The 14066-nt window shown below is 42.2% G+C and overlaps 1 protein-coding gene across 1 annotated transcript; it reads right to left on the minus strand.

Annotated features, from left to right (window-relative positions):
- Positions 1–125: 125 nt before the first annotated feature.
- On the minus strand, positions 126–12181 carry LOC138624660 (A-type potassium channel modulatory protein KCNIP2-like). The gene is made up of 9 exons (XM_069705020.1): positions 12090–12181; positions 4167–4265; positions 3877–4001; positions 3701–3770; positions 2912–2982; positions 2660–2767; positions 2470–2574; positions 1815–1877; positions 126–1724 (listed from the first exon to the last, which is right to left on the minus strand). Exons 1-9 carry the CDS (start codon positions 12160–12162, stop codon positions 1677–1679), a joined length of 762 nt encoding a protein of 253 aa, XP_069561121.1. The 5' UTR covers positions 12163–12181; the 3' UTR covers positions 126–1676.
- Between the last annotated feature and the right edge of the window lie 1885 nt (positions 12182–14066).

A 14066-nucleotide genomic window follows, 5' to 3' on the forward strand; every position in this document is an offset into this window, starting at 1 on the left:
ACTGGGTTCAGAAACATTCAAATTAAATTCACTTTCACCTTCAGAAAAAACTGACTTCAGTGGAGAAGATATGAAAATAGACACTTTGGATTTATTTAAGCTTTATTATTATTCTCCGTAAACAACTGCATTTTTGGAGGCTTTATCATACTCAAAAACTCATGAAAGTTGGTACACGCATCTCTCCCGGTGAAATACTTTATATTTTAGTGGAGTTGTGAGTGGGTGTGGCCTAATGGCTAAGGCTAAGGTTTCAGGTTTTGGATTCGCATTGTAAATGCAAACTAAAGTTCAACAAAACAAAAACCCTCATACAAAATATTTAATACAAACTTTTTTTTTCATATTTCGGACAACGTATGTAACAGTGGTTAGAGCAGTTGCCTCAGTGAGAAGTAACTGGGTTCAATTGCCACTTGAAGCATACGTCAGTTCAGAAAAAGGTCATACTCCAAAAAGTGATAAAATAGTCATTTTTGTATATAGTATATAGTTTACAGTATATAGTATATAGTTTACAGTATATAGTATATAGTTTACAGTATATAGTATAACCAGGGCGATCTGGCTAAGTTTGATGTTTCGTCGTGACACAGGAAGTTGATGTCTAAGGTCAAACGATGCTCCAAACCTCATGAAACTTTGAACATGCGTCGGGCACCAACTCTCATTCGTTTTTAAAGATGTTAAAGTCGCCAAAAAAAGCCAATTTTGTTTTAAGAAGAATAAGGAATAAGATCGAAAAAATGCGGACCCTTGCTTGCTGCATGTCGGGGAGCCGGCGGCCCCGACCCGTTGGATCCCCGACATGCAGCGTGCATATCACCGCTTGCAGTTTTAATTTACCTTTCTATCTGTTACCTGCTGAGATTTCATTTTAAAACCACTTCCATCCTTTTGACTCTTTTTTTGGGCAGTTTTGGGAACTTGAGGGTCAAAAAGCAGATCTTGAATTTTGTCCTCTGGTGCTTAAATAAAACCTCATAATCTGAAGTCGACCACAATGACGGCCTCTTAAATACTTATTCAACATTTATCTGATTAATAACAAGTAACATAAACCCTCACATCATATTTCAGCTGGTCAGTGATGAAATTATTTTATGCTTTTGCATAGCGAACCTGTAGTTTTATTCAGTTTACTCATCGTCATGGTTACCACATCTGTAATTTAAAACTTTTAATGAAACTTTTTAATGGCCAGTAACAGTAGATACAACATGCAGACACAATACACACTGTTGTAATAAATGTGAGTGGATGGAGAAGGACCAAAAAATTAATATCTAATAAATAAATAACTAAGATTATTGCTTCGTGTGAGTAAAGAAAGAAGTGTGTGATGCTTTACAACATTTTGAACATTCCTCCATTTGATCCACGTATCTGCTCACTCATCATAATCTAAAAACGCCAGAATCCACCTTTAACACCTTCCTTTTTATACACCAAGTATAAAAAAAATCTAAAATTTCACATTTCACTCAACTCATTCCGCTGAAATCTGTTCACTAATGTAATTTTAGAGAAGGTGGATTTGGGGTTAGGTGTCCTGTGTCCCCATGTTTGCGCCGTTTGATCGCTGCCCACCCGGTTCAGGGCCTAGAACCCCCCCACGCTGAGTTACTGCAGGAGATCCAGGCAGGTGGGAGATCTCTGTCTGTGTCCACTGGTGTTTAGATCACATTATCAAACATGTGCATGGACTGCATGATGTTCTCGTCCTGCATGAAGGAACAAACGGAGGACTTTTACATGATTTCACTAGTTGTGGGTGTTTAGCTGCAGTGTAGAGGATCAGAATTTAAAATGACCTTCTGACACGTCTCCAAGAACTCCTCAATGGTGACGACGCCATCATTGTTCTTGTCCATTTTCTGGAAAAATAAAACACATAATTTCAGATGTTTCATCGCGAAACTTAAACGTACCTTCTGGTGTTTTCTTGTAAACAAAGAAATTTATGTTTACATTCAGTTTTTCTCACTCGTGCGTTTATTTGAGGGCTAAAAAGGCTCATTATGTGAACAACGCTGGATTTAAAATACCTTTTAAAAGGATCAACTTTGCTTCATGAGGAAATAAATGCATTTCATTTAATTTTGCTCGAGCTAAAGGTTTTACACAAGTTAGAAACTGAATGCAAACATTGTGTGTCCACCAGAAACCTCCACAGGGTTCCTTTAAACGAGTCACAAACAGCACATGAAACACTGAACCTGCACATTAGTTGGGATTGATATGAAATCCCAACTAATTTAATTTCAAGTAAAGAAATGCAAAAGGAAACATTGACATTATATGTTTGACAGGGTTGGTAGTTTGATCGCCACAGTTTTAAAGTGCCTCTGACACCGACGGACCGAAGAGCACGGAAACACTTCATCCATCAAACCAGAGAGGTGGAAGACATTCACATCGATTCCAACAAACTGCTTTGAGTGTGGAGTTGGTTGGTTTGAGATTCACCTGGAAGAAGCTGTCAACATGTTCCTTTGCTACGCTGTCCTTCATGCAGGGGAACGTGTACTTCCCCATCATGTCGTAGATGGAGTTCATTATATCGGTCATCTCCTGGAACAAACAGAAAGAAGGGAAGAAAGTGAGAAACGCCAGAAAACACAAGCCAGTTCACACCGACGGCGAGCGGTCCGAGCACCTCTCTGGTGATGCAGCCGTCCTTGTTCAGGTCATAAAGATTAAAGGCCCAGTTGAGTTTGTCGGTGATGGAGCCTCTCAAGATGATGGACAGATTTAAAACAAAGTCCTGCAGCCGGGAGAAGAAAAGAGAGGCGTGAGTGAGGTCAAGATTAAGAATGAAACGGGAAAACGACGCAGTATTCAGCAACAGTACGATGTTCTTAATTCTAAGAAACACAACACAAACGTGTTAAAAACACCTTCATCTCACCTCGAAGCTGACCGACCCGTTGTTGTGGGTGTCGAAGGCTTCAAACAGGAAATGTGCGTACGTACTTGAATCTGGGGGGAAAAAAAGAAGAACACAAGCCTACGACTCAAATTTGTAATTGTGAGATCAACACATCAAGTTGATTATTACTTTAACTGAATAGAAAAGGAAAATATCGGAGACGTTAGATCTGCAGATGTTTATATAAAAGCTAACAGGGTTTTGAGTTGTGATGTTCAGACATCATTTTACAAAAACAATACATTTGTGCACAAATTATATCAGCAGTGACGAACAGAAGAACTGCTTTTGTGAACATTTGACTCCAGATTCAAAGCAGAAGATTTTATGTGAATTTCCCACACTGTCAGTGACAGTGAAGTTACACCAACATATAAAATCTGGCCCTGCTTTTGATTTGTATTTGAAATGTGTCACTTCAATTTCTCTTTGAGAGTTTTTCACAGGTTCTTTAAAGATGATCAAAAAAATTCTCAGCCTTTCAAATTTTAAGTCGTGAATCTTATTCGGTCTTTTTTTTTTTAATCTACATATTTTCCGTCCGAGTGAAGACACGCTGATGATTTCCCTGATGAGCCCAGCGTGAAGCCGAGACATCGAGCTGCAGCATTGACGTCATCAACTATCTTTATTGAACACTGTGAAGATGGAGGACACCAGATCTGTTCTTAAAAAGCTCCTGATAGTTTGAAACAATGACCTGATGGGACTCTTTAATATTATTATATCCAGGATCATGTTTGAGGTGGAGGGGAAGGTGTGACGGACCTCCCTGAGGGAAGAACTGGGAGTAGATGCTTTTAAAAGTCTCCTCGTTCACCGCGCCGCTCGGACACTCCTGCAGAAATCAGACAAACAACACCCAGATGTTTTCTTTTCAAGTGTTATATATCCATATACGTGGTTACGTGAGAATCAATCATTCCCAGGAATCTTCGACTGACGTTTTTGAATCCCCGGTAGAGGACCTGCAGCTCTTTCTTGTTGAAGTGGGTCTGCTGTACGAGAAGGTCGAGGCCCTCCGGTCTGCAGCACACCGTCGACAGCTCACCATCTTCATCTATACTTCCTGCAGGAGGGACGGAGACAGAAAGGAAACGGTGAGTCTCCTTGGAGTGCTCTGACAATAGAGGAGAAGAAAAAGAGACAAAGTGAAGGTGTTTTATTTTGTCTGTGACTCAGTTCATCTCTCTGGGAACCCGAGAGGTGACGAAGTGTGTGTGAGGACATTTGCCTTGACTGTCTGAAGAAGTGGAGCCGGAGCGACAGCAGGGCAGCAGTTTGAGGAACCGCTGCTTGATGGTCTTTTTATTGGGCTTGGATGGAGGATTACCTGGAAGCAAGCAATCAGAGCACAGATTAGAAGCAGATAAAGTGGCCCACACAGCTTACAGCATGTCTAAAAAACGTTGGCCGAACCAGACTCCAATACTTGGAATCACTTGTGCATGCGACCTGGAGAGGAAGATGATTTTGCTGAGCTGGCGGTGAACCAGTGACCCTGCGGATGAAAGCTGTTTGGAGAGCAGCCAGTTTGTTTGAGGGCTCCGATGAAGTGACTGAAGTTTGACCCGAGACACAGACGTCAGCGTGACCCGAACATTTGACATCCGTCAGTCTTTATCAGATCTGGGGAGAAATAAAGCTTCTAGTCCTTTATTTAAAAGACAAGATCGACCGGGCGACTAAACACTCAAATTTAGTTCAGTTCAACATTGAATGAAATTATTGAGTTGAATGTTAAATCATATTGGAGTCAAAGTGTCGGATAATTCTGAGAAAATACGTCAATTTAAAAAGAAAATGTTTGATTGAATTAGTTTTTTATAAGATTTAAAATGTTGATATAAATCACAACATTATTGCCTGAACTTTTAAAATCAGTTTTTGATGCATTTTAAAGAGCCAGCTGTAAACACAAACATCAGCATGCTAACTTGCGTTAGTTTCACATGTTTTCCACACAGGACACATGTTTACCAGATGTTCCAAGATATGATAACATGTGGAAAATATGTGGCAAAGTTTTTACATGGGAATCTGCACGATCGTCACGTTACACCATGAAAATGTTCCAAAACTAAATGTTTCCCATGTGCACAATCACGTGTAATCTGGTCACATGAAATTTGTGTTTTCTCTGTGAAGGTGACTTACACAGACTCTGTATGAAAGGCCAACTTATTATAGCATGTCATTAGATTTGCAAGTATTTGGTCGTCACCCGAAGTATTGGAAAAATTCCAATTTTGACACGCTCGTGTAAAAGTTATAGGATCATCAAAGTCTGTGTGATTCTGTCGGTTTTACAGGATTCTCTGCAACGAACCAACAACTCGGTCTGTCTGAGTTTCCGGCACAGAAACAGAGACACCAACATGTCATTTAAAATACCTTCAAACTGAATGTGAGTGACATAACTGTCTCAGTGAATACACATTAGATTATGTTTTCAACAGGGACTCCAGTTACCATGACATATGTTCAAATTTTGTAACTCATTACATTTCATTTAGCTGAAATGTAATGTAATGTAATGAATGTTATTACAGCACTAAGTACCTCATACATTTCTAATCTTAGTTATTCAACATCGTTGCAGGTTCCTCTGAACAGGATGTGATGACACAACTTCAGCGGAAAATGAACGACAAAGAAAAAAAAGTGCACACTCAGCATCCCACTCTGCAGCTGATCCTCTTATTAACTCTTCCTCTGTAACTTGACAGCAGGCCAGTGATGACGAGGCGTCTTCATCACTTTTTTTCTTTCTTGTAAATGAAGATGAACACAACATTATTGTCAGTCTGGAAAAAGCAGAAAGCAATCAAATTATTTCCAATGACAGGTGCCTTTCCAAACAGTCGTAGATATTAACTGCCACCAGGGGGCAGTGGTGAGCTAAAGGCAAATTACACTTGACATTAAAAAGCCTGTAAAAAGATGAACGAATGTACAGACAGGCAGCACAATGAGCGTCAGACAGGTGGGAACACCTGTTGGGTGTTTTACAAGTAGAGCTGCTGATCCTCACTCAGACATCCGGCCAGACAACTTCTGACAATAATCAAAAGAAACTAAACTGTAATATTCAGAAACAAACAAACAAACAAACAGCATCAGCAGTAAAAAAAAAATTTTAAAAACACACAAAAACAGGTCTAACCTTTCATTTCTTCCTTTATAACATTTTGGTGTGTGCATACAGTGACTATAAATAACCATTCATTATTCCTATAATTTAATTCTGTTCAATCACACTAGTTATTATTCTGCCTTTCACTCATTGATTCATTTTACATCCTTCATCCTTCCAGGTTTTATATCACTGTATTTACTGTTCATTTTTTTATCCCTCAGTAAGTCAAACTATCTTCTCTGAGTGATTATATAAGCAGTGAACTTATCGTGAACGTCGGAGTCCGTGGACACTGAGGATATATCCATCAAACTATCAAACACAGCAGCTGTGAGACGGTGGAAACACAAACAGAGCTTTATAGAACCTGGAACTCAGGCAGCACAACAAACAGCTCAGGGTTTTCATGCAGGAGATGATAATTGTATTAAAAACAGAAACAAAATGAATGAATACAATTTTCTGTTTTTAGGATATTGGTCAAAAATACTTTGTAAGTTGTCATGATTCTGTCTTTTACTTTACTTTGAAATCCCTCACCTCTTGTGTCTATTTTGTTTTAGCTCTTGACTTTGAGGGTTTTTGTTCACCACTTCTTGTGCTCACCTGTGTGTCATTTTCCCATCAGTACTGTGTATATTTAGTTCTTCTGAAAGAAACCAGATGCAGCATGAATGCTTCGCCTCTGTAATGACTAAGTTATGAGTTTAAAAGTGAAGGCAGGGAAATTATCCTGAAAACAGCCTGCAGGGTTAAACCCAACAAAAACAGGAAGGCAGGTTGTTCTTAGAGAGGACGCAGCTTCTACGTGTCTGGCTCAGCTTGTGTGAGTTATAAAAGTTCATTAACAAATAGCTGGACACCATAAAAAGATGTATTTTGCTCATAAGGATACAATATGAGCAAAAGCATTTGACAGGACTTTATAAAGTACGAAGCAACCATTTAACTGATGGGAAGCGCAGAATGAACGCCGAACATCTGAGTTTCTGCCCGAGTTGTTGATGAACAACATTTATTTCTGCTCCTGTTGACGTTTCTGAGAATCCAGCAGCCTTTTCTCAGTTCTCAGACCCTCCGGGTGACTTTGATCGTGTGCATCAATTTGAAGAAATGCAGCTGTGTGAGGCAGATCAACACTCTTCCTCCTCCTCCTCATCATCATCATGAACACATTTAAAGGCTCTTTCATCCGCTGCTGCAAACGCTCCATCGGAGACGGACTGATGACGGAGGGAAGGGAGAGAAATCTGAAAAAAGACCTTCAATTATTCTGAAATATAACTTTGTACTTATGGTGGATCTAAATGTTCACTGAGAAACCTTTAACCAGATTTTGAAGCTTCTGATGTTCTTTAAGCTTTTGATGAGCCGGGTCAGAAAAAAAAGGCTGAAATTATTTAAAATATTGACAAATAAATCCGATCATCAAGTGGAGGGCTTAAAGCTTCACAAGTGGTAAACGCATGTGTCTATTTCATGCATAATCACTGATTTGACTTGTTTTTTCACAGCGGTTTCATTCATTCATTTCCATGAGCAGTTCTCACCAGAACTCCTCCGAGTTTCCAGAGAAATCACTGACCTCCGTGTTTTCCACAGCGATACGAGACAGAAAACTCACTGCTCAAAAGTTCATTTTACATCCTGACCGTAAGCTAACAGTAAGAAAAGTTAGCAGGGAAGAAGTAAAGAAGAGTAAATGGGGAAACCTTTGTTGAATATGGACACTAGCAATCCAAAGTAAAAGAATTTAAAGTAGAAAATCAAATACTTGGTAGAAATTCTGCTAAAGACGTAACTTAAACCCAAACATTCCTCCGCCCTGGTCGGCATTTCGTGTTTCCTTTGGAGGGTCACGACAGCTTAAGGAGGGTCACGCAGCACTAAATGAACATTTGTAAGCTAACGTTGCCGGGGCAACAGCCTCCGTGCTTACAATAATCCCTCTGAAGGACGCGGTTCAGATTATAGATGCCCATTTCAATAACAAAAAAACATCAACGTACTCTCACAAACATGTTTAAATTCAGACACTCTTCCACGGCTGATGACATCATGATTATATCAGTTCATCTGATCTCAGACAGACGCAGCCGTCACCTCGCCGGGGTCACTTTTTGTTTTTTTGTTACACAACGCTGATCTAAATACGCTGATCCATGTCGGCGAAGCCAAAACCTTTGAGGAGCTTTTAGGTTGAAGTCAGCCATGTAACAAAGTTATATAAAGGTTAAGTTCATGGGATCATTGTGATGCTTTCGTGTTCTACTAAGATGTCTGAAAGTATGAGAGGGTTGTAAACTTTCTCATGCAAACATATAAAAAAAAATGTCCCCTCGGGGATTAATAAAGTATATACCTACCTACCTACCTACCATAAAAAAGACACAAAAAACAAGCTTGTTCCATCCATAAATTCTTCGACGATGTGCACAGGCGGCCGTCACAACACTGAGGACAAAATAAGTTTGGAGACGAGAAAGTCGATGCCGAAAACCCAAAATATGGAGACCAGTGTTACGGCACAATGTGTAATACACCTGCCGGTCCACCAGAGGGCGGGGCGTCAGTGTAACGGTTCGCACATCACCGATGGAGGTCACGTGACGAAGGTCAAGTGATCCAGGCAATTTTACAAAGTACAAAAGAGCTAAAACCCATAAAGGGAGTTTGGGGACGTTTGGATGAAAAGAAAACTTTCACCCATCAGATCAGGTTTGAGTCCACGAGACATTTAAAGAAATCTTTTCCTGACGTTAGCCAAGTACTTTTCATTTTAGTGTAACTAAAACCACAAGGACCGACCAACCCAACACCTGTCGTCACCCATCAAACATCCGAGTACCTCAGCGCTCTGCTCAGACAGCCGAGTACGACGCCTTCTAGCAGGAAGCCTCAGCAAGGTGAGCGAGTGGAGAAGCTCCGAGGTCATCGGGGGCTCGTACCCGGGAGGTAGTACGAGCTGGTACGCCCACCGCTGCCTTCACACCTGCTCCACCTGAGCATCAACACCGTTCCTTCTCCACCACATGGAGAACCGTGACACTGACACCGTTTCTTCTGGCGGGTTTTATTTCTCACTTTGTTCCACCCGTAGAGACTGAAATCACACTCATAAATATTTTATATCTCATTTATTTAACCCATAAAAAACACTTTGGTGCAAAAAGATTTGTTTCAACACTTTGGTTTCTTGTATGGATTAAACAAACTGAAAATATCTCCAGCGGTGCAGATTGTGTCGCCTTCAGACAGAAACTGTCTTTATGCTAAGCTAACCGGCTGCTGGCAGCACCTTCGTATTTTCTTTCCTTTTAAAAGGTCTTACGTGGCAGCGTGGTCGATCTCTAACCCTAACCCTGTGCAGAAAGTGCTGACTGGACAAAGATCCACTGTATCTAGAATCCGTGAACACGGGAGCGGACAACACGCTGGACAGGAAAGACCATTTAGTCTGAATGGTTTTTAGACGGCTGATAAATCTTTTAAATGCACTTTAACGGACTTTTTCCATCGATTATTGGTTCCTTCATGAAACGCTGTGAGCCGGAGAGCTCGACAGAAACAACCCGGTTGGACGGTGAACGGCTGTCGTTGTTTCCCTCTTTAATGAAACGCTTTGTTTGGGCCTCCGTGTTCCTGCACCTGCTCACTGTTTGGTTAACCTGAATACAAAGCTCAGCGCCCATTGTTCCAGCAACAACTACCAGTTATTAAATAAACCTCCATCCTCCATCCTCCATCCTCCATCCATCCTCCATCCTCCATCCTCCATCCTCCATCCTCCATCCTCCATCCTCCCTCCATCCTCCATCCTCCATCCTCCATCCATCCTCCATCCTCCATCCTCCATCCTCCCTCCCTCCTCCATCCCTCCATCCTCCCTCCCTCCATCCCTCCATCCTCCCTCCTCCCTCCCTCCATCTTCCATCCCTCCATCCTCCATCCATCCTCCATCCTCCATCCTCCATCCTCCATCCTCCCTCCATCCTCCATCCTCCATCCTCCATCCATCCTCCATCCTCCATCCTCCATCCTCCATCCATCCTCCATCCTCCATCCTCCATCCTCCATCCTCCATCCTCCCTCCATCCTCCATCCTCCATCCTCCATCCATCCTCCATCCTCCATCCTCCATCCTCCATCCTCCCTCCCTCCTCCATCCCTCCATCCTCCCTCCTCCCTCCCTCCATCCTCCCTCCATCCTCCCTCCCTCCATCCCTCCATCCTCCCTCCTCCCTCCCTCCATCTTCCATCCCTCCATCCTCCATCCCTCCATCCTCCCTCCCTCCATCCCTCCATCCTCCCTCCCTCCATCCCTCCATCCTCCCTCCTCCCTCCTCCCCCTCCCTCCCCATCCTCCATCCTCCCTCCCTCCCTCCCTCCATCCTCCCTCCTCCATCCCTCCATCCTCCCTCCTCCCTCCCTCCATCCTCCATCCCTCCATCCTCCCTCCTCCCTCCCTCCATCCTCCATCCTCCCTCCCTCCATCCCTCCATCCCTCCATCCTCCCTCCTCCATCCCTCCATCCTCCCTCTTCCATCCCTCCATCCTCCCTCCTCCATCCCTCCATCCTCCCTCCTCCATCCCTCCATCCTCCCTCCTCCATCCCTCCATCTGTCCATTTACAATACAGTAGTTCAGAAACGTCCTGAAAACGACTCGTGCTGCTCTGTGTCAAATATTAAAAGGGTTATTTTTACACATCTGTTTAGTTATTTTTAAAAGGGAGGACTATTTCAGGAAGTTGACAAACCAGCCTGAAACAAAGAGAGATGTGTGTGTGTGTGTGTGTGTGTGTGTGTGTGTGTGTGTGTGTGTGTGTGTGTGTGTGTGTGTGTGTGTGTGTGTGTGTGTGTGTGTGTGTGTGTGTGTGTCATGAGGAAGATAAAACTCTGATAAATTGGTGCTCTCTGATCTGATTAAAGTACAAACACACCCTGACAGGTGTAATTTCAGGCGACAGGACTGTTTTCCGGTTTTCTCTCTCCTCTCCTGCAGAACTGATCCGTGTGGTTGTTTGAACTAAATCCTCCCTGATAGCAGCACTCCACTGATTATTGGGACTTTAATCAAATTGTTCTTTTTTTTTCTCTTTGTGGAGCTCATTAACTTTGAAGTGTTGTTTTCTCTCATTTGGTACATTTGTTCATCTCCTCTGAGAAAAATACGTAAAACCATCAAAGGCATCGACATCCTGTTATTATGGGGTTTCAACTCAGGATTATTTTCACCATTGATCCCTGTTACAGTTTTTAATCATTTAATCTAAAAAAATGTCAGAAAGATTATTTACAACAATGTCCATGAGGAGGGAGCAGAGCCTGATTCAATGAGGTTAAGAAATGATGTAAATAATGAATATTTTTCTTTTCTTTGCCAAGATTCTTAAATGATGAATCACAATTGTTGCCGATTAATCTTCTGTCAATCAGTTAATTGATTAATTGATCAATGGCAGCCTGCAGCTGTTTTCAGCTCAAGTTACAGCTATCAAACTACAGAGTAACATTTTGTTTCTCTTCAAATCCTTATTTAGATGCAAATGAAACATTCAGTCCTTCATGAGATGACGTCTTTAGATGTGAAAGCTTACTCAGACTGAAACATCTTGCAGCTCCTTCACAAGGATCCAATCACGGTTTCAACTAATTTTACAGAAGTTTTTTTTTTTTTTTAAATCTTCAATTTGCAGCCTAGAAACAATCAGGACATGATGATGCCAAACCTTTACAGCTTTTTTTCCATATTATTTTTTAAATCAGTCGGCAGGGAAACCATGTAAAGTTCATTTTGAGGTAAAATACCTGAAATATCAAACTGTGAATCATAAAACATATTTTCATCAGCTGATTGTCCTCACTCACTGCTGTGTATTAAAATCCCTAAAGTCCAATATAATGAATCAAGGAGCAATGAAAGCAAACTTTCATCCGTGAATGTTGTGACAGGAGATTGAAACCAAAGAAATCCATCAATAACACACATCAGAAAGAGGCATGATGTAAAGCCCACCTGTGAGAGGGTCGTACGATCTGTCCAGCTCTCTGGAGTCCGACAGACTCTGGTCCTGACTCCTGGACTTCATCGTGTGTCCCGGTCCTCAGCGGAGCAGCGCGCGGAGCAGCGCGCGGAGCCTGCAGGATGTGTGCGTGCGTCGGAGCCGCAGTTCATCTACGACTTCTGCGCCTCGGTTCCGCTTCGCATGTCACTTTTCCTCGAGCACCGGTCCGCGCGCTGCAGACAGATGAGGGACAGAGAAGTCTGTCTCTCTCTGCGTGTCTCCAAACTGTAAAACTCCGTAGTCCCCCCGCGTGCAGCAGCAGTTTGAGGCGCTTCTGTGGTTCAAATGAGGCGACGATGCAGTTGACTTTAGTTTCCTGATGGTGCAAGCAAACAAATGTGACAGATGGAGAGTCTGCATCTGTCCGAGGTGAGAGACTGACGGGGGGAGGGGTAGCGGGGGGGGGGGGGGGGGTGTAAGATATCTGCTGATCTGGATGGTCTCACCTTGAAGAAGATCAATAGTCTCTCAGCTCCACAGTTCATATTTCCCAAGGACTAACTTTAGTGAATGACACCATAATGACTTGTGGAAAAAATGTATTGACTTTGTATTTCATGAGAAGTTGAATGGGAGTCTATGGAACCAGCCCCTAGTGGCACTCTGGGGTATTGCAGTTGAACTTTTCAGACCAGAAAGCTGTGTCCAGTCTTCCTACCGTCTACGTGTCAGAGAGGAGGTGGGATGGAGGTGTTGGACAGCCAGATGAATCTGTGACAAAGCGACATGGATTTCTTTTAAGTAACATAAAGAAGGTAACTTATATAACAAAAGTAACTTATTTTAACCTGAACAATAATCTTTTCTCTCTGTGTTTGTCTTTTTTCTGGAATCTGAGTCTGTAATAAAGTTTAGAAATCTAAATTTTCCTAATGCACGTTCTGCTGCAGCGGACTGACGGGTGAATTATACGCTCTGGTTTGGTACCAGGCTGTTTTCATATTCTGGAAGATTTATTTTTCTTCATCTTCCAAATAAAGAAAACTCAAAACCTGAAGTTGCAAAGCTGGCAGTTTCATTAAAAACAGAGCAGAAAGGCAGACTCTGTAAAAACCTGTGAAAACCTCGGTTCAGCTCAAGATTACTGCAGAGATGTTGCGTGAGAAAGTTTTTGACAAAGCAGCTAAAAAGATGTTCTCACATGCAGAGTGGATTAGTGAGTTGACTTTGTCCCTACAGTTCCAGTTCAGAGCCCACATGTAGACTTCTACTGATGCTCAGCTCTTTTAAAGATCAAGTTATTAGTGAACAAAATCTCGTCCATGTACACAACACAGGCTGCATCTGCCTTTAAATTAAATTTGAGATGTAATTGGAGAAAAGGGAAAATCTTTTTGCAGCTAGAATCATACTTGTTGGGGATCAACAGTGTGGTGAAGCTTTTTAAGGACAGGCAGAGTGATGAGGGATTATTATGTCTGCTGCCAGAAGACTGACGGACAAGAGTGGAAATACCTATCAGCTGCTGAAAAAAGAAAAAAAGAAACAAAGCTGGATAAAGAAAAACGGCAAATGAGGACAGAAAGAGAGGCCTGGTTAAGTAAGAAAATATCAGAGAGGGATGATGCATTCAAAGACGAGGCTGAAGCAAATCTTTAACCGAGAGAAGGAAAACAAGCAGAAAGAGAAACAGAGGAAGACGGAGGGAACACAGCGGAGAGGTATTTGAATATATTATGTGCTTTGGGACTGTTAAATCTCAGTATTGATGGTGTTTATCTCCCACAGGGGTTTACGGAGAAGTCTAGCACCACTGCAGGCTGCAAAGTGGAGCTGACAGATAACCAATAATGAGCTCTGATTGATGCCTGAAGTTATGCATGTTAGTGTGGAGCGAGGACACACACACACACACACACACACGCACACACACACACGCACACGCACGCACACACACACACGCACACGCACACACGCACGCACACACA

The sequence above is a fragment of the Brachyistius frenatus genome, unplaced genomic scaffold (assembly GCF_029030835.1).
Source record: "Brachyistius frenatus isolate BFR_SWC_R1_liver_20210118 unplaced genomic scaffold, ASM2903083v1 Contig_53, whole genome shotgun sequence".
NCBI classification, from domain to species: domain Eukaryota; kingdom Metazoa; phylum Chordata; class Actinopteri; family Embiotocidae; genus Brachyistius; species Brachyistius frenatus.

What these genes read in the sequence shown, in the direction of transcription:
- LOC138624660 (XM_069705020.1), bottom strand. Translation starts at nt 12,162, where the DNA reads ATGAAGTCCAGGAGTCAGGACCAGAGTCTGTCGGACTCCAGAGAGCTG. An exon ending in CACTTCTTCAGACAGTCAAG is followed by an intron (nt 4,002 to 4,166) that starts GCAAATGTCCTC and finishes TCCCTCCTGCAG; the next exon opens with GAAGTATAGATGAAGATGGT. An exon ending in ACGGGTCGGTCAGCTTCGAG is followed by an intron (nt 2,768 to 2,911) that starts GTGAGATGAAGG and finishes TCCCGGCTGCAG; the next exon opens with GACTTTGTTTTAAATCTGTC.